We start from the raw sequence: 27,476 nt of genomic DNA, 5'->3' as shown, positions 1-27,476 counted from the left end.
ATGTAGTGTAGTCTCATCTTCAGAGTCTGACCAAATCGGCTGTCGGTCGAACGTGATCTTAAAAGTTCCATTTTCTGTTTGTGGCTAAGTAAGAAGTAAAAACATTCAAATGGCTTGAGCGTCTCCTACAGCTGTCAAAGTCGTCTCAGTAGAATGATACAGTGTTTGTGAAAAAAACGTGATGTTATGACGAAATAACAGCACAGTTAGAACGCTTCTCAACCAATCAGCTTGCGTGGCCGGAACTAACTGTTGAATAATTTAAGAAGAGCATGTTCTTTCAAAAACATATGGGGCAAAATTACTGACAAAAATAATGAAGCCAAAGAAACTGATCTGACCACAAAAGAAGACCCAAGAATGTGAAGGAACTGGAAATGTTCTGCGTGGAGTAACGGTCCAACAAGTGCTCTCCAAGCTTGTTAAGCATTACAGAAAGCGGCTCAGTGCTGTTATTCTCGCCAGCGGGGGCTTCACCTCATATTAACGATGGGGGTGCCAATATTTTTGAAGCCTATTTTACTAAAGGAAACCTTTTTTTGTTGCCAACAATAAAAAAAGTGCAGCTTGCTCATTTGTTCAAGCCTGAAATATCACTCACTGCGTCTGTGGTTTATTTAATGTGTTGATATCCACGCAGGGTGCCAATAATTCTGGAGTTAAAATTTCAGCACCCCCAACTGAAAATGCCCCCGCCCCCCCAACTGATCTGTGTAAGTGAGATAGTTGAACGTTGTTCCAGACTGGTGCTTACTCTTAATCTTCACAGCTGTTCCAGGTGGTGTTGGAACTGTGCCTGGTGGTGCTGGAGTTGTTAGAGGAACTGGTGGAATCCCAGGACAAGCAGGTAGCCTGTCTGACAGGAGATTCACAGTCAACTGAATAAAATGTTGTCCAGTTTAATAAAGGAGGAATAATATCTGTCATGTTTCTATTACAGTTTATCCAGGTGGAGTCAAGCCCCCTAAATATGGTATGTGGCCTACTTCAGTTATTAAACTGTGCTGGTCTGGTTGCTCCATCTGACTGCCTGGTTGCTCCATCTGACGCCGCCTGACTTTTCAGACTAATTTCAAATTAAACAGGCATCTACTTAGACACCCATAGAAACCTTTGTACTTCCACTTGAGTTTATATTTACATTTGATATATATAAATAATTATTATTATAATTATTCCACATGTTCATGGTTCTCCTGAGGTCAGAACACCTGACATGGTAAAGAGAACCGCTCTAACCACGACTCAAACCTCACATTTTTACTAAATCTGTGACCTTGGCATTGCACCAGTAAGGTCACTTGGGGTCTTCTTTATGATGCGGTACACTGGCCCCTCTTTTGTAAAAGCATGTCAAAATAAAGGTTCTTTGTTTCTGTTGTGCCACCTGAGGTTTGTGGAAGTAAGAACTTGTGCACAAAGTTTTTTATGTGAGTTGAGCACTTTTAAAATTGCCTTATCTTGCAGCAAGTTTTAAAACATAAAATTCTGTTGAGTTATTTTATTTAGAATTTTATAACTAAATTACCTTTTTGGTAGTTTATGTAATCAACATATATGGTTGGATGACTGTACCACCTGAAATTGACTTTTTGAGGTGAAAAGGAACTAAAATGAATATTATGTGGATGCACTGAAAATTGTTTTACATAAAAGAGGTATTGTTGAATAATTGGATATATTTCATGCATTTTTCAAGATATTTTTATTATTGACTTATTGAATTATTGAAATATTGGCCACATAACAAGGATGTTGTGTCAGTGACCCAAATATACACTGATTTGCCAGTTCTTTAGGTACACCCACCTTGTACCTGTGCGCATTGTAGGTTACAGACTGTAGCTCATCTGTTACTGCACAGTTTATCAGGCAGAGCAGCACTGCTGGAGTTTTACACATGAAGAGCTGCAAGATGATTTGCGCAATTGCTACTGTATACACTTAAAAAGCGTCCTTTAGGGGTTCTTTAGTAAAGAAAATGGGTCTATATAGAACCATGAACACTCAAAGAACCCTTTACATGCTTAAATGGTTCTTTGCACTGTGAAAGGGTTCTTTTGTTATGACAAGCCTGACACTGTCACAATAGCAGAACCCTTCTTGTTGCCATATAGAACCATGTTCAAAAAGGTTCTATAAAGAACCATATACATTCTCCATCAATCTGAAGAACAATTTCATGATGCAAATTTAATCTTTATTCAAGCAAAGTGTTCTCTGGGTGTTCATGGTTTTCAATAGAACAGTTCTCCTAACTAAAGAACCTTTGAAGAACTATCATTTTTAAATGTGTACACTTAAAAAAGTTTCTTTAGTAAAGGCAACTCTATTCAGAACCATGGGTTATATATGGAACCATTTCATGCCTAAATGGTTCTTTGCATGGTGAAATGGTTTGATGGGTTGATGGAGAGAACAATTTTAGCATGAAATAATTCTGTACAGAACTCATGGTTCTAAATAGAACCATACCTTTTACTAAAGAACCCTTGATTTTTTTTAAGAGAGTAGGCAAATCTTTCCTATATAGATCCCTTTATATACGAAGGCTCTATAGAACCTTTTTTTAAAGGCTGTATAGAACCCTATATATATAACATCACTGAATGTGTTTGGAATTACTTTGGGATTACAAGGTCTATGTGGTGTTTCCAATAATGTGGCCAGTTAGTGTAGTTTACTAGAAGATCCAAAGTAGCAGATTAGTTATGATAGATGAATTTAAAAATATTACGACAAGATTTCCGGTCTGTTTACCTGACCTCAGGTGCAGGGACTGTTCCAGGAGCAGGAGGAGTGCCGTACCCTGGAACAGGGACAGGAGTTGTACCTGGTGCTGGAGGTGACTGATGATGCTTTCTATTGCAATTTAGAGAATTTAGTCATCTACACTGCCCAAAATGTTGACTTGTCAAATGATCCTAAATCAAGTGGATATATCTAATATTTCTCATTTTGAGATTGGTGTGAGTCTATTGTAAAATTCTTTAACTTATTTCTAGACATTTTTTTATGTGTTTCAAGCAATTTTATCAGCTAAAATAATCTCACTATACTGGCAGATAATTTTGCTTGTTGTAAGAAATGTGCCTGAAACTTGCAAAATGATCTGCCAATATAGTGAGATCATTTTATTTACTAAAATTGCTTAAAAGAAACATAAGAAATGTCTAGAATTAAAGCTAAATATTCTTATAATGAGAAATATTAGTTGTATTCACGAGATTTAAGATCATTTCACTTGACAAGTCAACATTTTTTGCGATCTATCTCTCAAGTCAACTGTTTACAAGCTCATTTTTTTACATTTATTGTATTACTGGAGTGTTTTTGGGAGGTCAGTGACTGAAATGCATTTAATATTTACAGGATATCCCGCTGGAGTCAAACCACCCAAATACGGTAATCCTGGCAAACAGCCACATGTCAGCATAAGCGCTGTATCATGTAGCTCTGCTAGCCTGAGCTCCTTCTTCTGCCACGTGTTCACAGTTAGGTTCTGTTTCAGGTCTACCAACCACCGGCCTTGGCGGAACAGGTGTTGCGGCACCTGTAGCGACACCTGGAGTGCCAGACGGAGCTGGAATTGCCATTCCAGGTGGCACCGGTGTGCCTTTTGTACCTGTGAAGCCAGGTGAGTGGAGTGCTGATGGAGAACCCTCGCTACTTTACTTGCACTGCAAAACATGATAGCAAGTGAAAACATCTAAAATGTACACACTTAAAAAGATGGTTCTTCAAGTGTTCTTTGGTAAAAAAATGGATCTATATAGAACTATGAACACTCAAAGAACCCTTGCATGATTAAAGGGTTCTTTGCTTCATGAAAGTGTTCTTCAGATTGGTGGAGAATGTCCTGTAGATGGTTCCATATAGAACCATCTAGAACACATTTATAATCACTTTCATACCATTTTCTATACTAAAGAACCCTTAAAGAACCATCTTTTTTAGGAGTGTAGTGCATATACCTGATATTTCTCATTAAGAGACTGTTGTAAGAACAATATGAGATTATATAAAGTACTTGTCGACATATTTACTTCTTTTGAGTCTTTTGATCGAGAGGAAGTGTTTTTCACTGGCAGATCATTTTACTTATTTTGAGAAATAATGCAGGTAAGTTTGCTTACAAAGCTTGAAAGATGCGAGTGATTTCCCAGCGGATTAAGACACTTTCATATGATAAAATGACTTCAACCTACTAAAAAATGTCAACAAATGAGTTAAATAAACTTATAATACATTCACAACAGTCTGATAATGAGAAATATTAGATATATTGACTACATTTAAGATGTTTTCACTCACTAAGAGATCATTTTTCACAATGTGTATCAAGCACAGCACTGTTGCCATTTCACCAACCATATTGTCCTTTTTACAGCAAAGGTTGGCTCTCTGGAACCTGGTGGAACTGTTCTTCCGGGTAAGATCCTCCACATTGCCTGGTCTGCCAGTCTTTGGTAGAAAAAGCTTTGATGGACTGTCAGTAACCAATCAAATGATTTCATTCCTATTTACAGCAATGAGCTATAGCTACTTTTACTTTCATAGCACAGGAAGAAAGTCTTATCCAGTATCTTGTCTTCTGCTATGATTTTTACTTTAATATCAACAGTATTCAAATTCAGTTTGGGTTATTAAAGGGGAATTCCAGCAATGTTTTAAAATTACAGAGTGATTCAGAGTGGTTTGGTGTGAAATGGTTCAGATGTCTTTACAGTGGTGGTGATAGGAACCAGGGGTCGCCATGACTACAACACAAATATAGACATTTTATTTACTATGAAAACCACCAGTGAACCTACACGAGTCTTCTGAGTTTATATGGAATGTTGATGATGGAAAATAGTGGAAAACCTGAAATAATAAGTTTTCTTTGGGGACTATTTTGCATCACAGAGCCCTGCATATTATGTATCCCTCCACCATGAATGGATATCTTTTCAAGCCAAAATCTTCTCAAAACTATCCTAAAACAGTGTCTCAGACATCAGGCAGTGAATTCATAACCATTTCATGTAGTAATTTTCTGTGCGGGAGCTTTTAGAGGTGAACAATTCTTGGTTTCACACCAAACTACTCTGAACCTCTCTGTTTACATCTCAACTGCTTAATTATGTAGAAAGTGGTTTCACAACAAAACACTCAAAGACTAAATTATATAGGATTTTGACAATCTCAGTTTCTTTTCATGTACATCAAAAAGCTACTTGGTTTGTACATCTCAGCTGTGGATGGACTTAAATAATCGATAATAGCCACCTTAGATGATGTCATCTAATGACGTGATTAAAAACAATAGTTTTCAATCAAAATGATAATGTCCTCTGCAAAACTAACTAAAACAAAACAGACCCAGAGAACTTGTAGAAAGGAGAATTTCCACTCTGTAATGTCTTCCGGGTTTCTCAAACACTAGAGGGCGCTCCTGAGCGAGTCCAAAATGAATGGGTTGATATGGAGCATTTCAGCAAAATCATAGTTTATAAATGCTGAAACATCTTTAATATAAAAGAATTCATTCATTTCCTGAACACAGAACAGCATAAAACATTTTAACACTGCTGTTATATTTTTAAGAGCTTTTAAACTCGAGTTGTAGGAGTTTAAAACGGTGCCTCATATACATTCATGACGTCTGTGAGCGCGAACAGCCAATGAGTTGCTCCGCTCACCAGCCAATCAGCATTTAGTAGCAGTAATGCTAACCAATTAGCTCTCAGTAGCAGTAATGTTAGCGTCCTGCTGCCCAAAACCCTGTTTGCTGTAGTAAAAAGGAAACATACAGGTGAGTTTTCTTTGCTTTTTTTGTGAAATACATCCTTCTACTTTCTAAAATTAAAGGAAAGTTCTGGGCGAGTGTTTAGAAACTTTTTTAACCTTTCATTTTTAGCCGTTTAGCTCCATTTATCCCCATTCATTGAGGACTTGCTCATGGGCGCCCTCTGCTGTTTTGCAGTCTTGTTTTTGATATAACGGGGGAAATAGGAAGTGGCTCGTAAACCGGCTCTGCTAGAATTACTGTTTGTTCAGTGCCTGAACGAGAGTTTAGAAGAGTAACTCTTCTGTTTTTGTCTTTAAGGAAAGCTGGAGTCAAGCTGAGCTCAGTCTACTATTAATTTTATTATACTCTTTTAAAAACTTAAACTAAAAATAAAAATAAAAATAAATTAAAAAACTGAACTAAAACTACTGCCACACCTTTAAAACTAACTGAAACTAAACTGAAATCAAAAATGAAAGTAAAAACTATATAAAAAGTATAATTACCCAGGAAACAACCTCTACTTTTCTGGCAAAGCTTTACAGTAGATGATGAACATTGCTATGTGGATTTGATTCAGCATTAGTGAGGTCAGGTACTGATGTTGGATGGTCAGTTCTGGACCACTCCAACTCATCCCAAAGCTATTGGATGGAGCTCCATCACTCCAGAGAACACAGTTTCACTGCTCCACAGCCCAATGCTGGGGGGCTTTATACCCCTTGGCATTGAACATGGCGACCTTAGGCTCCTGTGCAGCTGCTCTAGAGCACCCCCTTCTGTTAGTCAGTGTGAATTCACTCATTAGATGAGCAGCCTGGTTACTTTTGATGTACATTGCAGCATCCTGTTCTTGTTTAGACACAAGACCCCTAAATGCCAGCTTACTAAACATTCTGCTATTTCTGCCTAGCGAAATCAAAGCTAATTTAACTCTTTGTAGCCGATTCACCCCGAAGCGCCACCCTCTCATGGCAGTGCCAGTGGCTGCTGCCAGTGCTGGTCACATCAGTGACCACAAAGCTAGTCACCTCTGTGCTTCATTCCTTTCAAACTGCAAGACTTGAAGGTGCAACCTGTTGTTTCTTGGCAGGACCGACGACTATTGTCACAAATGGCACGGCCCCTGAGCCCAGTAAGATCTACCGTGTTGCATGAACCTCTGTCAAGTTTCTTTGTAGAAGAACTACATCGTATCCACGTCTGTGTTTCTCTTTTCCGTCTTCCACTAACCCTGCCGCTAACCGTGCCTGAACTGCACACAGCGTTCTTTTAGCTGATACTTTGGCCAAATCGTTGGTGACAGGACGTCACCAACTGCACCAAAACGCTGCTTGTGGGGAGTAATTTTGTGAGTGCTAGTGGAATGTCTTATGCTTTATAGATAAAAGCAGCAAAAAGGAAATAACAAAACATTTGCCAGTGGTTTGAAGGAATGGTTTGGTAAAAATCAAATTGCCCACTTAGCCCAGATGTAATCAATCAAATAAGACATGTCTGAGGTCCAAATTAAGCTAGGAGGAGTTGCTAACACTAGATGTCAGTAGTCACCAGAGCATGAGGACAGAGCGACGTGATTTTTGCTCTTTGCAGCGTCAGTGTTCTCTCTCTCGCTAAAGTATCACTCTATTTCTCAGGCCAGACAGTCTTTTTTCTACACTGACTCCCTCTGTGTGACACGAGTGATGCGGCAGTGACTCTACTGGTCACACATGACGGCCGTTCATACACACCGATCACAGCACAGTTCTACAGACATCACACAGAGTCAGACGGCAGTCGTCCGTTTTGCTGTGAGAATGATGAAGATGGTTTTAAAAGCACACGTTTGTTTACCCTCGGCAGATTTCCAGCCTTTTAAAAAGCCTAAATCTTCCAAAAAAGCCTGTGTAGCACAGAATGATTGACTATTTTTTTGTGTACAGCCATAAATTATACAAATCCTAAAACAAATATCTTAATGGATCATATGGAGCATCCACGGAGTGGTTTCTCTGACTTGTGAGCGAAAAATAGGAAACCTGGAGTGGAGCAGAGCTGGAGCAGAGCTGCGCCACTCCACTGACATTCTCTGATAGTCACCCAAACCTTTTCTGTACATACATTCCCAAAGCCTCTCTCGACCCGCTCAAACCGCATCCAGGAGACTTGTGGATGTGCTTTAGGTCACAGTATGACTGCCATAAATGAGCTTTAAATTTGGACACCAACCATGTCTTGGCGTTTGGGTTAAGTGGTTCCTTTTTTTCCAAAGTCATTCTTTTAAGAACTTAATGAAAGGCACAAAATTATGTCTCAACTCGACCAGTTTTTAAATGTTTTTTATTTCTACATTTCCGCTTGTTTTGACTGTCTTTTAATTATTTAAATGTTCTGCTTATTCTCTGCAGGTGGAATAGGAAAAGCTCCAGGTATGAACAAAACAACCGTGCATTCTTCACAGATTACTAATGTTTTTGGGAACCGCTTGGAATTATCTGCATCTGGATCTAAGTCAAAATAATAAATAAAGACTGTTTATAATTTAACGCAAAACAATCGCTAATCGATTGAGTGTTTTTGATGGAAAATGAGAACCTCCGTGAACTTCTGTTAGGAGCGTAATTGGAATCAGTTGTTCCAGTTCATTCAACTTACATACAACAAACATCTCCTCAAGTGCAGTTCGGCCTGGTAGGCTGAGTTTAGACACGAACTGCTCTTGATGATGTTTGTGTTCACAAGGTCATGGGAGGTTATGAAGGAAACTACCAGTGGTCCTCAAAAAAGCTTCCTGCTGTCCACACTGCAAAAAAAAAGGGTTGAAATGATTTTAAATCTAGTTGATACATCTAATAATTCTCATTTTAAGATTGTTGTGAGCTTATTATAAGATTATTTAACTTATTTCTAGACATTTTACTTGTTTTAGGTTTTCTTTTACTATATTGGCAGACCATTTTACTTAAACTAGTAAAACGTGTGTAGAAATAAGTTAAATAATCTTCTAATAAGCTTACAACAGTCTCAAAATGAGACACATTAGATATATCAGCTAGATTTTAGGTAATTTTACTTGCCAAGATGCCTTTTTTGCAATGCACAGTTTGCTAACAACCACCTGGAACTCCTGGAGCAGTGCTTTAATGACAGACCAGACAAACATTGGCCTTTTTGTTAAATGTACACAGCATTATGTTTGAGTATGTTCTTTTCTTTATACCCCTGTAGCCAAAAGTGAGCAGTTCAGGTCCAGAAAGTAAAAATCCACCCCAGAATTTTGTTCTGTCTGCCTTATTTATTTCTAACCAGCAATGGAGGTGCCCAGGCTTTTACAACAAAATCCTGGGGAGGATTTTTACTTTTGGACCTGAACTCTAGTCTTGCCTCTGCATCAAGTCTATGCGGTCATGGTGATCTTAGGCACATTTGCTTCTTTGTGTCATATAAGATACATAGATACTTGCTTGTACGTGTTTATAAAAGCAATAAGACACATGAGGCCCAGCATTGCAGCGATTTTATCAGGCTAAAAGTGTTTTTTTCTGCTTTGCATCGAGTCTAATAGCCCTTAGCAGTGATAAAATCACTGTAACACGCAGCCTAAAGTGGCTTATAGCTTAAAAAAATGGCAGATAACACAAAATTGTGATCAAATTTGCAATTTGTCAGTAAATTATTAAACTTATTATTAATAATAATCAAAATGAACAGTTACTGCACCAAGCTAAAAATGGTGTTTTTGAAGTGGAACACACTTGCTTGTTTGTGTCATATATGATAAAGGAAAGTATGTATGTTTCAAATGTAGTTTAAAAGGTGATTTTCATTACTACACTACTAAAAAAAACTAAATTAAAAGTTAATAATATTTTAAGGACCATGAAAAAATCCAGATAATTCCAAAGGGTTCACATACTTTTTCTCACAGCTATACATTTCATATAGTTCTTTTGTTAGATATTACCCATATTGACAATACTCTTAAAAAAGATGGTTCTTAAAGGGTTCTTTAGTAAAGAATATGGTTCTATATGAAACCATCACACTTAAAGAACCCTTTGCATGATTAAAGCGTTTGTTGGATCATAAAAGGGTTCTTCAGATTAATGGAGAATGTGCTGTAGATGGTTCTAAATAGAACAATAACAATGGCAGAACCCTTTTTGGTGCTATATAGAACCATATACAGCATATTCTCCTTCAATATAAAGAACTATTTTACTAGGCAAAGAACCATTTAAGAATGAAATGGTTCTATAAAGAACCCATGGTCCTGAATACTACTGTCTTTACTAAAGAACACTTAAAGAACCCGTTTTGAGCATATACACTTAAAAATTATGGTTCTTCAAGGGTTCTTTAATAAAGAAAATGATTCCATATGGAATCATGAACACTCCAAGAACCATTTACATGATTAAAAGGTTCTTTATGCCATGAAAGATTTCTTCAGATTGATTGAAAATTTGTTGTATATTCTATATAGACTCTTTTTGAACATGGTTCTATATGGCATTAAAATGGTTCTTCTATTAATACAAGCTTGACATCATAACAATAGAAGAACCTTTTTGGGTGCTAAACAGAACCCTTTTCAGAAAGGTTCTATATAGAACCATGTACAGCACATTCTCCACCAGTCTGAAGAATTCTTTTATGATGCCAAGAACCCTTTAATCATGCAGAGGGTTCTTTGAGTGCACATGGTTACATATAGAACCATTTTCTTTACTAAAGAACCCTTGAAGAACCATCATTTTTAAGAGTGTGCCTATTACATGTTCATAATACCTTTTAAATACTAGCATTTTCAGCTTTTTGGGCTTTAATATTGTTCAGAAATTGGCTGAAGACAATAACAAATCATTGTGATCTCAATTACTTTCGGTTCAAACCTTGTCAATTACATGTAATAGTCACCGAGATTAACAACCTATTTTTTGCCATTCCCCACAGGAGTGCAGCCTGGCGGTATGCTTATGTCTTCATTAAAATCAGTTTTATTAATCAGTATTATTGTGATTATTTATACATGCATCAATATGGTTGTGAGACTGTGCTCATTCTCATTATCTTCACAGTTGGCGCTGGAGTCATTCAGCCAAGTGGTAAGTTGAACTGTCCAAAATAACATACTTGCTTGTATAAAAGCAGTAAGACACATGAGGCCCAGCATTATAGTGATTTTATTAGGCTAAAAGTGTTTTATTCTGCTTTGCATCGAGCCTAATAGCCCTTAGCAGTGATAAAATCACTGTAACGCACAGCCTGAAGTGGCTTATAGCTTTCATAAAATGGCAGATAACATAAAATATGATAAAATACGCATTTTGTCAGTAAATTATTACACTTATTATCAATAATAATCAAAATAAACAGTTACTGCACCAAGAAATGTAATTTTTTAGAGTATGCTGTTACTGCCAAGCAACCATGGACTGCTGAGAGAGGTTGAGAACATTCAGTCACCCTTGATTGCATATTAGTCATTAACTTATACTCATATAAAAATGAATATATCCTAAAATAGCAGTATTCAGTGCAAAAAACTTGAATTTTACCAAACTACCACCGTGACGACTCCCTACGTAGTGCACTACACAGGAATTAGTACTGCCTCCAGCACCCAACAGTGGATAATGGAGCTAACAAATAGCCTTTTAGGATTCAGCCACATCCAAACTGTGATTTGGTGCAGAAGTGTTTGTACACTGTGTAGGAAGAAGGGGTTCAATGCTACTTAAGGCAGATCTGAATAAAACATGGACATTTGAATTGTGTTAGACATTCAAGTGACACATTCTTTAGTCTTTTACACTGCAGTTTTACAGTGAATCATGTAAATACTTTAAACTTCAGTAAAGTACATTTTACATAGTAAATGAATTAATATCAATATACTATTAATATACTTGTAAATGTGCTATTTCAGTACTTCTTGAAATAAATTGGCCCACTTTTCAGTTTATAAAATGAGTCTTTTAAGTTTACTTTAGGTGCTGTGTGTAGGTGGACAACCAGTTTACATGTAAGTTTTATTTTGTACTGCAACTACAACGTGACCTACACTGTAAGTGAACTTATAGGGACTAGTTATAAACTTCTAACCCATGTTTTAGTTTATGAAAGTATACTTTATATTTTATAATTAAAAGTACCGGCCCAAGTATATACAAGTATATGTATAAGTACCAGTATAGGCCAAATATACTTAAACTTTTCTGTATATTTGTCAGTATAAGCCGGGGGTCGCAGCTGAAATATTGAGAAGAACCATTTTGTCCTTTCAGCAAAAATCAAACCTCCTTAGGAGCCACAACATTTTTACTAGCTTTACCATCTTGGCTGTAAATATGTCTCAGTATGTGCTGATGTACTAGTATAGACTAAAAAATATCATATAAACGAAAACACAGACTTACTTTGCTCAGCTTTAAGCTTTAGCTCAGCTATAGCTGCTTTTCTTGCATCTCTGACAGGAAACTTTTCCGCGAAAGTAGAACAGTTCCTTGTAAAAAAATCTCTCAACATTCGACTTTTTACAAGGCTGAAGTCAGTTTCTCATTCGCCAACTTCTTGTTTGAATTGTCCTGTTCCACCTTAAATGGTGCCTGGGACCCCAGAATGTAACTGCTGCACCATTTAAGGTGGAACAGGACAATTCAAACAAGAAGTTGGCGAATGAGAAACGGATTTCAGCTTCACGACTTTTTAGTGTTTGTCAGTTTCTCGTTGCAGATTATAAACACAAATGGGTCCATTCGTCCCTAAATTACCGATGTTCATCTTAAATCTCTCTCTTTGCTGTTTCGTTAGCTACTAGCTAGATGAGACTGTTGTCTGTGTTGCTATGGTGACCAGCAGTCTGCGCTGATCTTCAGGGTTAAAGGGTGAATTAGCAGTTCTACATTAACTCCAGTGTTTAAGACCATTTATTGTTAAACTGTGTTGAACGATCAGCAGAGCTTTATTTTACTGTAAAGGAGGAATATTTTATTCTTACCTATAAATCTGTATTTGCAGCATTACAGTCAAAGATTACTCCACTAAGAGCACCAGGGCTTTTAGTGACCTGGCTCAGTAACACAGGGCTCTGAACGCAGCTCAGCTAATCAGGTTTTAGCATCTGTTATATACACTTATCAGGCATAACATTATGACCACCTCCTTGTTTCTACGCTTATTGTCCATTTTATCAGCTCCACTTACTATATAGGTGTATTTTGTAGTTCTACAATTACAGACTGTAGGTGATCGGTGTATGTGTAAGTTTACATCAAAAATGATCTTATTAATAATGCAATTTTGCGTTTGTGTTTTATGTGTTTCAGCTGGAGCTGGTATTGGTAAGAACACTGATTTTCTCACAATGACAAATGTATTTAAAACAGAGCATGACAGGGATACAGCAGTCTGGAGAGACCATGAGCTGTTGCTGTAATGTACTGGATTGTTATCCTGAGATAATGAATTAATTATCTTGTGATCTCAAGATGACAACTTTGTTATCTTGAGATCACAAAATAATGAACTCAGTATATATATATATATATATATATATATATATATGAAATATTTGTTGCTTTTTTTCATATCATCACTGTCCAAACAAGTATCTCCAAACTGGTAATTTTCTCAGTACTGACCCTGATTTCTCATCACCTTTAATTACAGTCCAGCCTGGCGTTGGTGAGTTCTCTACTTTTTTTCTGGACGTCTCGCCACTTCAGTCCTGCTTGTCAGACACAGACCTGCTGAACGTTCCTTATTTTCTTCACTCACCTTCTTTGTTCTCTGTATTGATGCTGCTATCATTTGGCAACTGCATGTACATGTAATAAGTGTCTTTTTCCTTCCCTTCCTCCACATGAAGGTGTGGTGCAGCCTGGTAAGAACCTTTCTGTTCACTAGAGGTCACTGTGTTCCAGTTGTAACAAGTTGTTGCTGTTTTGAAACTTTGCAGTACTCTCAGCTGCCACCAGATGGCAGAATAAGCAATAAATAAATGAAAAAAAAGAAAACAGTCATTTCTGATTCACTCTGGAGTCACTGAGCTGATTCTTTCCTGTCTTTCTTCAGGTGCCGTTGCTAAACCTCCTAAAACTGGCGGAGTGGGTAAGAGTTTCATAACACATCTATTGCAGCAATAAACTGAAGTAACGATTTGTTTGGAGAGGAGTTTCCTGGACTCAAATCTAGATTCCTCTAGAGTTTTTAAAGGTTTAATCTGAATATGCCATAACAATAAAGCCTTTTTAATCATTTTACAAAGAAGAGCGCCTTGGAGTTTGTGTGTTTTTTAATGAACTGAAGACGTTTATTTAAGCTGAATATTGATAAAAGTGGACACTTTCAGAAACATCATAATGACTTAATCTAATGATGCCTTTATAAAAAGCTTAAAATCTCAATTCCACAGGTCAAAAGCAAAAGATATAAAACACAGGCAGGACGACTTTTCTTAGCACCTCTGGTGACCGAATGCTAAAGTTCTTCATGTGAAAGTGTCCAAAGGACTCTTCATTTCTTTGCTCCAAAAAACTAGACAGATACTTTAATATAGACATTTTAATGATTCATTTTACTGCTAATATGGATGACAACAATGTTTATGACTGATATCTGAGTGCATTTAGAGTACATTTTCAAACCGAAACTGTCCAGTTTGTCTTTTGAGAAGCCCAGCAGAAAATTAGTTTAATTCAAATCAAACAGGAACCTCTGTGAGTCCTTTCAATGGGGTGGAGAACCTCTTTTTGACCATTATTTGCTACTGATAGTTATATTGTTTTGATTGATATATACATTAATAATGAAAACAGCAGAAGTCCCCTTAAAACGACTGTGAAAAATACCTTACAATAAATCATTTTCACAATTTTATGCCGTATTTTAATATGCAACTTCAATATATGCACCATTCACAAATCTTAACATGATTTGCTGTCATTAATTTGTATGATCTGGGTTCAGAAACGACATCACAAACATGGAACTCTTCTTCATTTTAACACTATTACTCTTTAAACACATGAAAATATGCAGGGTCAAGCTTAAGTGTACCAGTTTTCACCCTGCTGACTCTCTCTGCTCATCTCCTCAGGCCCTGCCGGTGTGCTCCCCTACGCTGGCTATGGTAAGGATTAGTTTTAAGCCATGTGTTGGGTTAACACATTGTTGCTTGAACAGTAATGGAAGCCTGTCCTTCTCTCACTTCAGGACCCGGTACTGGACTTCTGCCAGGAGCCAAGCCACTTAAAGCGCCAGGTAGAACGTTGCTCACCTGTTTTTCTTTACTAAATACATGATCACAGACTGAAATATAGGAGGCGTGGATTGTGCTGTGACTTGCAGGAGGCTTACGTGACTGTTTACAACAATACATCGAGGTTTTTACAAAGGTTAAATATGATGTCTTTTCAACCTCCTGGACAAAAACCCAATATCTGGCTCATGAGAGGGGATTGAAAAAGATTTGGGAAATCCTAAAAACAAAGAATGATTGTAAGAGCTTGAAAATGCTCCCAAATAAACAACCATTCTCACTGACATGCAAATGTCGATTGTTTTATTGTAGGTGTTGGAGGACCAGGTACCATTGCTGGAGTAGGACCAGGTAATCCACCTGTAAACTGTTAATATTTACATTTCTAACTATCTCACACAGGGCTGTTGCTGTCAACTGTGGCCAAACATTGGCAATTTTATAGATAAATATATCGCTGTTGTCAGAACAAAACCTTGTATGTCCAAAATCACAACTTTACAGGAGAAGGAAAAAACATACTTCATTTTTAATGTAAGTCAATGGAACCAGACTTTTTTACAAGTCACTTGGGCCGTTTCTTTTGGTCCATTCTTCATGAAATTTACTTACAATGTAAAGAGCAACAGGTATTTTCAAATTATGTCAGAAACTGAAAAACAACAAAAATAGAGGTTGAGGTTTTCATCCAACAACAGCGATATACACACACGTCATGCTAAACTCCTCTGTTTAAGGGATCCACAAACTCACCTATACGTCAAATTCAATGGTTTCCTGAACATTTACTGAATCTGTAGAGTCGCCCTTTTCATTCCATTTTATCATGAGATCATACGAGACTCACATCCAGAGTTATGAGCCTATGAAGAGGGGCTGAGATACACGTCATCTGCCTCTCACCGTGTGGAACTGGTGGATTTGTGTGTCAGTCTACATTCTGTGTGAAACTGACCAATGGACACTCAGGAAATCACTAAGGACTGCCCATCACACCGGAAACCCTTCATTCTTCATTCAGTCCACATCAGAGACATGTGTGAAATGGCGTGCAGAGAGTTTACAGCTGCTGAAGTTGCTGCAGCAGTTTTGGAAAGTAGTGATGAAGATAACGGAGCATTTTGATTTGAAACATGTAAGGATCATGTTACATGAAGAGACTTTAAAGGAGAGTTTAAGAAGATATAAACAAATCGAGAGAGAATGACCTCAGAGAACCCGGAGGAATAAGTTTGCACACAAGCATTTGGTAAAGCAACATCTTTTGGAAGAATGTATTCTGATCAGACAAACCAAAGTACACAGTGAAGTATGAGGGTGGGAGCATCACGAAATGGAGCTGCATCATAGGAGACATGAATGGAGCGATGTAGTCGGCCAGAGTTTGATCTCAGGTCAAGGTGATGGTGTTTGCCTGGCCTAATCTGAGTTGAATCCCAAAAAAAATTTAGGACGTGTCTTGAAATTGTCCACAGAGTCCATCAGAGGGATGTTCATAACCTATATAATTAATATACATATATAATCAAGAAATATATAGGACTTTTCAGACATAGGAAATTGTAAAAGCATCTGAAATAAGAATAAAAAAATGATACAATAATAAGTCATAATAAATACAATTAAACAAATAATGTATGGCTCAATAAAATGGCACAATACTACTGTTTTTCACTATAATTTCCAATCGCAGGTTGGGAGAATCTTTAGACTCACTCAGAAACTATACTCTGGACTATATGAACCATATTCTGTCAATAAAACTCAGATTTAGTAACAAAGTAAGAAATGCAGTGATCCTATTATGAGTGCTTAAGGAAGATTAGTACTAATTCTGTTCTGAGTTCTGCTTGTTTCTGGTTTTGGCTTAGTGGTGGCTAAAGTTTATGCCCTGAAGAACATCGAAAAACTGAGAATGATTATTGATTTTGTGCTTAAAGAGCATATAAAATGGAAACAGTAGCAAAATCAGCCTGTTTAATTCTGAGTGATAAAGGGATGAAAATGGCCATATAGAAATTAATTATGACTGTGTTTTGGTACAAATGTTAAAATAGGACTTTGGGGAAAGAGAAATGTAGTATATGGACTCTTTAAACAGGGATAGTGTTTTAATTTATGTGAGCTGTGGGGTAAAATGATACCCCTTGTCCCACCACATAACAAAGATAACGCAGCCATGCGTCCCATAGACGTCTTGGTGATTTCAGAAGAACTTCGTAGGAGTTCAACCGTCGCAAAGTGATGTGACTGTTATCCAGGAAATGCCATCCAGTCTAGTTTCCTGACTGAGTTGAAGCACATCTGTGAAAATTCACTGACCGATTTGTTATTTCCTCGCAAATTCTGGGCGTATCTGAGATCTGCCCCAGGTCTATATTACTGTTTGTCCAAAAGTCTTTAGACAGCAGAGTTTCTTCTGAAATGAAGGTGTTAATAGGGAGTTTGTCCCCCTTTGCTGCAGTAACTGCCTCTACTCTTCTGGGAAGGCTTTACACTAGATGTTGAACATGGCTGTGAGGATTTGATTGAGCATTAGTGAGGTCAGGTACTGATGTTGGATGGTCAGTTCTGGATCACTCCAACTCATCCCAAAGGTACTGGATGGAGCTCCATCACTCCAGAGAACACAGTTCCACTGCTCCACAGCACAATGCTGGGGGGCTTTATACCCCTCTAGTTTACGCTTGGCATTGGGCAGCATCCCATTCTATTGGTCAGTTCTTTTCTATGAAGATTGAACACCTGTATCAGCAATGGGTTACATTGAATAAGCTGGATTCACTCATAAGTGCTCTGTCTGGAGACTTTTGGACATACTGAGGATGTATTTCTAGTGTCTGTGATGTCGTCTGAATATTTGATGGCTCTGTTTCAGGTGTGAGGTATCCTACAGGTGTTGGACTTGGAGCTGGTGGTAAAGCACCCAAACCAGGTACAGCCAGTTAACATCTCCAGACTATATTTAATCATTATTAGAGTCAGAAATCAAATGTCAACACATAACATACGATGATGAAACATTTCAGCAGTAACAGGGATTCAGTCACAGTCGTAAAACCTCACCGGACAGATCCAGTCAAATCCTGTTGGAGGCCGTTAACCGAAGTTGAGAAAGAGGAAATGCCGGGATATTAACTCCCAGTGGAAGGGCTTTACTGTTATAAGGCTAATTTCTAACGGCTTTTGCTAAATTAAGCAGCCGTTTTGTACACAGTGAGGTCCCTGAGGGACGCAGGGTGGAGATAAAAGATCTCTGATTAGGAAAGGAACCTTCTGAGTGACCATCTCCACACATACTGTTTCTTAAGTCTGTTCTGACATGGTTCTCTGTTCTCTCTTGAATGCTCAACAGGCTATGGCTCTCTGGGCACCGGATTTCAACCAGGTGAGAACAGCTTCTTGACCTTTTTATCACAAAAACTAAACATTAGTGCATATAAATGTTCATGTATTGTGGACACATTTCTCTCTATTTCTAAAACTATATAGACACAATCCAACCCCATTTAACAGTGCGCACTCACAGTGTTGTCAAACAGTGTTTCCCCAACCCTTGTGTGGTGTTGATGTGTTTGTTACCTCAGTGGTGACCGTATTATTGTTATTTAAATCAATACAGCCATAACAATTTATGTCAAAATACCAGATGTTTAAAATATCACAAGTGTCCAGCGTAGGGTTCTCCTTCAGCAGCTGTAGCCAGTCAGGAGCCTGTCCATGTTGTCCACCCTCACACAAACACACACACGTACACACACACATACACAAACACATACACACACACACACACACTAACAGCAGGCCATGTAGGAGGAGAACAGAGTGAAGGACACAGCAACTCCACACTTTTACTCGCAGGTTCAGCCCAACACCACATGTGTAATATAAATGTGTGGGGGGGTGAACAGTGTGAAGGCACCGAAAATGGGTTATTTTATATGTTCTTCACAGAAAATAAGCAAAGGCCAAGAAATCTAAGGTTGAAATGATAATAAATCACAGCATTTTTTCTTTTGGTAAACATTGAAAATGGGTCCCACAGACACAAGGGTTAAACAGGTTGGGTGTTTCGTCTGGCTTAATCAACCAGCTTGAACGAGATACAGACATTAGGATGTAACTGCCATGCTAACATTTGCTTTCTAACGTACAGCATTTTTAAGCGTGAAGATGCACTAAAAGTTGACCTTAAAGCAGCAAAACTGAAAAATGACGTAATAAAAGACGTGAAGCTTTGTGCTTCATCTTTGTCATTTTATCGACAAAGAAACCAGTAAGAGCTCCCCCTGCTGGATGATTGCAGTCTTAAGCAATCAATATATGCAGATATATCTGGGCTTTCTTATAGATTTGACCATCCAAACAGTATTTCATGTTAGTTTGAGAAACAATGAACTCTATTCCTATATAAATCTATAGAAATATTTGCAAATTATTGATTGGCCCATGAACTCTTAATTAATCACAATTCTTCAAATAAATGTGTGGAGAACATAGATATGTACTATATATATATTTGTATTTATTTTTTATTATAATATATACATACATTTATCGTAATATATATAAATTAATTTTTCAAATAAATGTGAGGAGACGTAAGACTTGCTGTAGGTACATGTAGTGTGTTTATGCTATGTTTACATTTAAAAAAAGGAAAATTCGACTAATAATATAACAAATAATTGCCTAATAAATGGGTGATGATATTCCAGGCCTGTGCATTTGACACCAAATACACACAGCAACACTGCTAACTTTGAAGGATCCACCACCCGTTATAGAAGAACCACATTTGGTTCCTTAAAGCAGCACTATGTAACATTAGGGGATTTGGAGACCTCTCTGGTGGAAAGACATGATTGCATGCAACATGCAGAAGGAACACTTTGTAATGTCAGCTATGCTTTAGACCACCACGAGTGGAATAATCGGACTTTTGTGAGTGCCTGAAAGAGAATTCAAAGAGAATTCAGTCTAAACTCGGCGAAGGACGCGTCTTCTGAGGATGTGAGTGAATTATCCACTATTATCATCATATCTTCATCAGTATGATGTTGATTTTGAGATCATGTGAGACCTAAACATTGAGCCAGACTTTCTTTTCGAGGCTTTGTGTGTGACGTTAATATGTAAAGACGTGACGCGGTGTGAAAAACTCCCGACTTGACACCTCTGACTTTTAAATTATTATTTCAGGCTTTACAGGGCGACTCGCAGAGTCTCCTGACTCAGTAACGCTACATAAAAACTCACATAGTGCTGCTTTAGAGTCTTTCCATCCAGTGGTTTCAGTTCCCTAAAGCAGTTGCTCTCAAACTGGTCCTCAAGAGCCCCCAGAAGGTCCACATTTTTGGACTGTCTGGCAGGTCCTGATGACCAATACCCTGATTATTATTTTATTTATAAAGAAAAAGCCCAATCCCACCAGCCCACCGTGCTTTACTGTGGTTATTTTCCCCACAGTTACTTGAGTAAGAGGTCTACTCTTATCGTGCAGTAGAAGCCGTGCTGTACTGTAATAAGGATTACAGTGTAAACATTGCTGGTTATGGTTACTAGAATTGCACTGCTGACACACAGACCAACTTTCCTCCATTCCCAAACCCCCCATTTCCGTCAGCTCTTATCACACCCACACATACGATCATACAGCAGTGATCTTCATGAGTCTTCACCCTCTTTCTTGACACAGCCCTTTAAAATGCGCAAACGCAGTTGAAGATAAAAAGTCAGGCTCATCAGGATCCATCCTGCCTGATGCTCAGCGACTCTGCTGTTAAAACCTGCTGCAGCGATCAACAACAGAGCAGGCTAATTCCAAAAAAACAGCCCTCCAAGCAGAGCGTCACTCGATGCTCTTGGAAAAACAATTGTGCGTGACGAGAACTGGTTGAGCTTTGTAATGAATCAGAAACGGGTTCATCTGAGTGCAGCATTCATTCTTTAAGCGTATATCAAGTCCATGCATGCTGCACGGCAGACTGAGCCAAGAGTGCACTCACACCGTGAGAAAGCATACTGGTCCACTGTTTTTAGTCTCTAAATCTCTCCTGATAACAGGTGCTGTCGCTCCAGGAGGTTATGGAGGATACCCACAGGTTTATCCAGGTAAAAGCAATAATGCTGTTATTTATTTATTTATTTTTTTCATATTTTGTTTGGACTTTTTTTAGGGCTGCAACGATACACAGACTTTACGATACAGTATATACTGTGATAGATTTTTGACTAGAAAAGAAATGCAGTTGTTCATTTTACTATTTTTCTTATCAAATTCTAGTAGATATTGTTATATTTTTATCAAACACTAATACTAAAACAATACTATCGCCTGATAAGAAGCTTGGCTCTGATTGGTCATAAGACCAGCCATGATTGGTTGGTAGGCTGGCCCTAATGGGTCAGATCAACTCTGATCATTCAGAAGATCCACCCTTATTGGTCAGAAGATCTGCCCTGATTGGTCAGAAAGCTGTCTTTGATTGTTCAGATCTGCCCTGATTGGTCAGAAAGCTGTCCCTGATTGGTCAGAAGATCTGCCCTAGTTGCTCAGAAAGCTGTCCCTGATTGGTCAGAAGATCTGCCCTAGTTGCTCAGAAGGCTGTCCCTGATTGGTCAGAATATCAGCCAGAATATGGGCCCTGATTGGTCAAAAGGCAGTCCCTGATTGGTCAATCAGCCCTGATTGGTCAGAAAGCATTTCCTGATTGTTTAGAATATCAGCTCTGATTGGTCAGATCAGCCCTGATTGGTCAGAAAGCAGTTCCTGATTGTTTAGAATATCAGCTCTGATTGTTCAGATCTGCCCTGATTGGTCAGAAGGCTTTCCCTGATTGGTCAGAATCCTGTCCCTGATTGGTCCGAATTTCAGCCCTGATTAGTCAGATCAGCCTTGATTGGTCAGAAGGCTGTCCCTGATTGATCAGATCAGCCATGATTGGTCAGAAAGCTGTCCCTGATTTGTCAGAATATCTGCCAGAATGTTGGCCCTGATTGGTCAGAAGGCTTCGCCTGATTGGTCAGATCAGCCCTGATTGGTCAGAATCCTGTCCCTGATTGATCAGAATCCTGTTCCTGATTGTTTAGAATATCAGCTCTGATTTGTCAGACGGCTGTCCCTGATTGGTCAGATCAGCCCTGATTGGTCAGAGGGCTGGCCCTGATTAGTCCGATCAGCCCTGATTAATCCAAGACCTGTTTATGAACTGTAATCCCAAACCTTTCTAGCCCTAGAGCAAGTAAAGCATGCAGCATGGTTGCCATGGTGATGTAGTCTGGTAATCCACCATCGTGAGCCAGAAAAGATAAATTTGTAGATTACTTTAGAAGGCAAATGTAAAAACATGTAAAGTGTAAATGAATGGAAATCATTGCAGTTTGTCTCAGAAACTCAGACGTTACACATTTCTAAGCACATTAAATGTCACTGCATTCAATTCACACCACAGCACATGCTAAAAAAATGAATATTAATATGTACATCCTAACACCCCTGATTATTTCTCATATGAGAATCTAAAACTGTTACTAAATGAGTTTCAGTCTCGTTCACGGACCAGGTTAGAGGCTCCCGTATGTAGAACTGGAGGTCAGCTGCAGAATGTCCAGTGTGGTTCCATAGGTTTCAGGATTTAATTTGCTTTTGTATCTCATGACCCAAAAGAATGCGAGCATGCACCATAGATCAATGACAACACAGCACAGCCAAAAGAGAACAGGGCCATTTTTCACAGAGACAGATAAGAGGGAGGCTCTGTAGCCGGAGCGAGTTCCTCCAGTGGAGACTCAGGCCTAATAATAAGCAGAGCAGACCTCACTGCGTCTGTGAACAGTTTTCAGGTTAAAAATAGCAGCTATTTCTACTGTTTAATATGATTTCTCAATTCTGTTAATCTAACAAAGCTGAAAATTTGTAGATTTTAATTTTGTGACACTTTTTGAGCACAAAAAAGAAAAGTAATATACTTCACACTTTAGTGGCCTTTTAGTGTTGCTCTGATGAGGCAAATAAATTATAATGAGTGCTTAGCGTTCTCAGTACTGTACAGAAACTATTGAACAATAAAAACAGTGAGGGACTTTTTTAATCTCACAACCCTGTTAGAAACCATATGTTAAAGGGAAATTCCACCGAGTTTCCAAAATTTTTGTATAACTCAGCGTTTGAAATCTAAACCGAGTTATTCAGAGTGGTTTGGTGTGAAATGGCTCAGGGGTCGCCATGACTACAACACAAATATAGACATTTTATTTACTATCCAAAACCTACACGAGTCTTCTGAGTTTATATGGAATATTGATGATGGAAAATAGTGGATAATCTGAAATAGTAAGTTTTCTTTGGGGACTATTTTGTGTTTTAGACCAAAATCTTCTCAAAACTATCATAAAACAGTGACTCAGACATCAGGCAGCATATTTAATTCCATTTCATGTAATAACTTTCTGTGAGGGAGCTTTTAGAGGTGGACGTCTGGTTCCTATCACCACCACTGTGAACAATTCTGACTCTAGAATTGAGCGCTTCACACCAAACCGCTCTGAATGGCTGTTTACGTTGGCGGAACTCCCCTTGGCTTTTTGATGTCAGGTGACATAAAGTCCTACTGCAGTCTTAAATTCTTGATAAGTGTTTAAACTACATGCATTTGTTCTGGATTAGGACTGGAACAAAGGCCGTATTGCGAGACGACAGGTAATGTCAACAGAAAGCCTCACGTCAGCTAACAGAGAGAGAGAAACAGAGACTATAGATCACAGTAACATCATACAGGTTTGTCACGCAACCCTTTAACACAGCTTCCTGTGGAATTGAGGAGCTTCTGAGAACCTTAGTTTGGGAAGGGAACCAAACTTAGCTACATTATATGTCCAGAAGTCTTAAGACAGCAGCGATTCTACTGAAATCAAGGGAGTTTGTTCTTCCTTTGCTGCAGTCTCTACTCTTGTGGGAAGGCTTCACACTAGATGTTGGAACATTGCTGTGAGGATTTGATTGAGCATTATTGAGGTCAGGTACTGATGTTGGATGGTCAGTTCTGGAGCTCCATCCAATACCTTTTTGATGAGTTGGAGTGATCCAGAACTGACCATCCAACATCAGTACCTGACCTCATTAATGCTCAATCAAGTCCTCACAGCAATGTTCCAACATCTAGTGTGAAGCCTTAGACTCATGTGACTTCGGGCTGGTCCAGAGCATCCCATTCTGTTGGTCTATGGAGAATAATTAGAAGGTGTCTCTGGGTACTTTTGGACATATAGTGTGTCTCTATTGAAGCAGGCCTGTTTTACATACTTGTGGACTCTTTTTCTTCCTGTCTGTGTTCTGGATGTGAGGCTTTCCACCTTTTAGGAACACCAACACAAGCGTCCAAAAGCAAGCAATGTCATCATGATACAAAATATCATAGACATGAACGACATCCTGCTGCTGCCTAACATAGAACAAGCAAGAAATAACAGTAATAATAAAAAGATGCCCCATTTCTTTATTAAATGTTTAGTATTCTGCAAAATCACCAGCCTTTAGATGCAACTTGGCTCTTTATTTGTTTATTTGTGGAGTTGTGCCGTCTATAATAGATTACATTTGGCATTCAGTGGGACACTTTATTATCTTTTACCCACATATGCTTTTTCACTGTACTAATACTCATCCTGAACATTATCACTCACCCACAAGCACTGACCTAAAAGAGGCCACTGATCATCATGGGAACTGAAGGAAACATGTGACTGACCCTATGAATGGCTGAATTGTGTGGGACTTTGGTGGAGCTTTGCTGTTTGCTATGTAAAAATCATATCAGGCCGCAGTGCAAATATCATGCAAAGTGGCCGCTGTCATTTCAGACTCGGCTGCTGTCGATGAGAAAGCTCACGCCAGTCTGGTATTATTCACGTAACTGTCCTTTGTTATTATTCGTTTCCGAGTTCTGCGGGTTTGAGGGCATTCCTGGTCAAGAAAGTTCAGATATTTTCCTTTACTGGCCAACTCACAGCGTGGAGTGGGCAAAATAAACCATAAACAAAATGAATGGGAAAAATACAACAAACAATACTTGATATTTTCATGATGTACAGATAAAGTGCCCCCACAATGTCATGGAAAAGACTAGATGTTTTGATTCAATGTTTGGAACAATATATTATTTATGAGAAAACTGTTTGGAAAACTGCATTTATTTATAATCCATGCACTTTTTCAGTATTCTAGATGTGCTGACTATAATCACAATATATTCAGAAAAATGACATAATTTATCACACAAAAGTCCAATATCCAGGGCAGAACCCTGACTTTTAGAGCTTGGCCTTCAGTTCAAGCCACAAATGTCAAAACTGCTGCTGCACGTTAACTTTTTTGGCCGTTCTAGATTAAACACAGAATTTGAAGCTTGGAAAAATCATCCCATATGTTTTCTCTGAAGCTTGTAACAGACATTATCTTATATCTGAGCTTGTATGTGTCAGTTTTACAGTGACTCTTTCAGTAAAGAGTTCTGTCATAGAGCTGCCGCCACTGTTTTACATTCCTAACAACTAACCGGAACACTGCTTAGACTACGGCTCGTATTCACAGTCAGTGATGTATCTAGAACCTCCAAAAGACTTTTTTTTCTCACAAAAATTGGTGCCTGGTTGATTCCTTTCTCACTTCCTAATTATGCTTGTAGTTATTCTAACGTTTAAGGCCTTCAGTGCAGCTCCTGAAGTCCTAACCAATGGGAGAGCTCGCTCAGCTGTATCTACCTTGATACTACAGAGAAAACAATCCTGATTGGATCATTTTCTGTTGGCTGTTTCAAGAATTTAACCCTTTTGTTTCCAACCAGAACCCAACACAGAAATAAGAGTATTACTATAATACTTAAAGAGTTTAAACACAACAATCGTGATGATTCTAAAAACTAAAAATGAACTGAAAATTATAGACATGTATTTTTAGGTCACAGAAATTAGGCCTTATCTAAAGAACTAGTAGGGTCTGAGGGTTCTTCACTAGTGATATCATGGTAACACTTACTTTTACGGTCCTCTAAGTTCTATCAAATTCTTTTAGGTAGCATCACCGTAAATTCTGAGGCAAAAATGTACGTAGTTTCACTGTAATGTCACACGTTAAAGCAGGAAAGTCATCAAAAACACCTCTGATTAGCGAGTACGTCATATGTCGTAAAAAGGCCTTGTTATGTAAACAGTAAGAATGCAGTAGAACCACAGCTATAATCGCTGCTTTCTTTTACAGCCCAGATTCAGTTTAGCTTGTAGATAATAAACATGTACAGACTGTATAAGACTCTGTACGTAGACTCTGTACTCATATACAGTCTTGGAACCTTGGAACTTGAAGTAGTACTTTGGAGTAGCTCACTCTTACCTGCTTAATATCGAGAACGTAAGGCACTGTAGAAGAAAGCCAACATCATCATTTTCCCCATCGCTACTACGTTTTCTGTTCATTAGCCTTGTCTCTCTCCTTTTTTCCACTCTATGTGGGATTTATATTCATGTGATTTTGCTAACATATTCACTCAGCCCTTTTCTGCTGAGTCACTTATTAAAGATGATCCTGTTTCTTTGTTGTAGGAGGATATGGAGTCGGGCTGACACCACAGCAAGGTACACCGTTTAATCACTACGCTGTCATACCCACAAACACAGTTAGTGGCATTATTATCTCAGGGATTGCATAATATTGTGTGTTTGCCAAAGCGAGGTGGCTGGCCAAAGAGGGAAGCATCCTAGCATACGGTCTGACTAATTACCCAACACGTCCTCCAGCTCTCTGAATGAAATACAGGAGGCATAAAGACGTGCCTGTGCATCTGAAACACTCTTCATCTCCAAAAGATTTGCAGACTCCAGAGTTTCTTCTGAGATGAAGGTGTTAATAGTGAGTCTGTGCTGCAGTAACAGCCTCTACTCCTCTGGGAAGATTTTACACTAGATGTTGGAACATTGCTGTGAGGATTTGATTGAGCATTAGTGAGGTACTGATGTTGGATGGTCAGTTCGGGATCACTCCAACTCATCCCAAAGGTGTTAGGGGGCTTTACACCTCTCTAGCCCACACTTGGCTTTGGTCATGGTGACCTGCCGCTGCTCCCAAGCACCCCATTCTTCTCAGTGCTTTTCTATGGAGATTATACAAGCTGTGCACAGTTCAACACATTAAAGTAGCTGAACTCACTCATTAGAAGGGCTGTCTGGATCCCTCTAGACATGTAGTGTAAGACTGATTGGAAGATTTTCCAAACATTCCGTAAAAAAGCATCTTTGGTGAACTTCTCTTTCACTTTCTTCCAGCTAAAGCAGCCAAATACAGAGCACTGCAGGGATTCCTGGGTGGAGGCTACAGAGGTACGGCTCTGGGGAGATCTAACGCTACCCAGCCCCCTTCCTGGCACTAAGCACGTCATGTCTTTGAGAAGTCATTGGTGGCTG

At 38.6% G+C, this 27,476-nt stretch overlaps 1 protein-coding gene across 4 annotated transcripts in view; it reads left to right on the top strand.

Moving 5' to 3' along the window:
• The window catches only part of elna (elastin a), a 119,027-nt gene that overhangs the window by 87,839 nt on the left and 3,712 nt on the right, over positions 1-27,476 (top strand). For 3 of the 4 annotated variants that reach the window (XM_036556844.1, XM_036556842.1, XM_036556843.1), the window contains 22 exons: positions 770-847; positions 941-973; positions 2,771-2,845; positions 3,373-3,405; positions 3,512-3,637; positions 4,391-4,432; positions 6,867-6,908; positions 8,164-8,184; positions 10,712-10,726; positions 10,837-10,863; positions 13,087-13,101; positions 13,430-13,444; positions 13,629-13,643; positions 13,835-13,870; positions 14,859-14,891; positions 14,975-15,022; positions 15,333-15,371; positions 17,899-17,955; positions 18,376-18,408; positions 21,087-21,134; positions 26,619-26,651; positions 27,339-27,392. In XM_036556844.1, coding sequence (XP_036412737.1) covers positions 770-847; positions 941-973; positions 2,771-2,845; positions 3,373-3,405; positions 3,512-3,637; positions 4,391-4,432; positions 6,867-6,908; positions 8,164-8,184; positions 10,712-10,726; positions 10,837-10,863; positions 13,087-13,101; positions 13,430-13,444; positions 13,629-13,643; positions 13,835-13,870; positions 14,859-14,891; positions 14,975-15,022; positions 15,333-15,371; positions 17,899-17,955; positions 18,376-18,408; positions 21,087-21,134; positions 26,619-26,651; positions 27,339-27,392 — 918 coding nt within the window. The remainder of the gene's footprint in view (positions 1-769; positions 848-940; positions 974-2,770; positions 2,846-3,372; positions 3,406-3,511; positions 3,638-4,390; positions 4,433-6,866; positions 6,909-8,163; positions 8,185-10,711; positions 10,727-10,836; positions 10,864-13,086; positions 13,102-13,429; positions 13,445-13,628; positions 13,644-13,834; positions 13,871-14,858; positions 14,892-14,974; positions 15,023-15,332; positions 15,372-17,898; positions 17,956-18,375; positions 18,409-21,086; positions 21,135-26,618; positions 26,652-27,338; positions 27,393-27,476) is intronic. The other variant, XM_036556845.1, reaches the window with a different exon arrangement.

Source organism: Colossoma macropomum, unplaced genomic scaffold (assembly GCF_904425465.1).
Source record: "Colossoma macropomum unplaced genomic scaffold, Colossoma_macropomum, whole genome shotgun sequence".
NCBI lineage: Eukaryota > Metazoa > Chordata > Actinopteri > Characiformes > Serrasalmidae > Colossoma > Colossoma macropomum.
The sequence above is the reverse complement of the archived record's forward strand: the minus strand, read 5'-3'. Positions and strand labels throughout refer to the sequence as shown.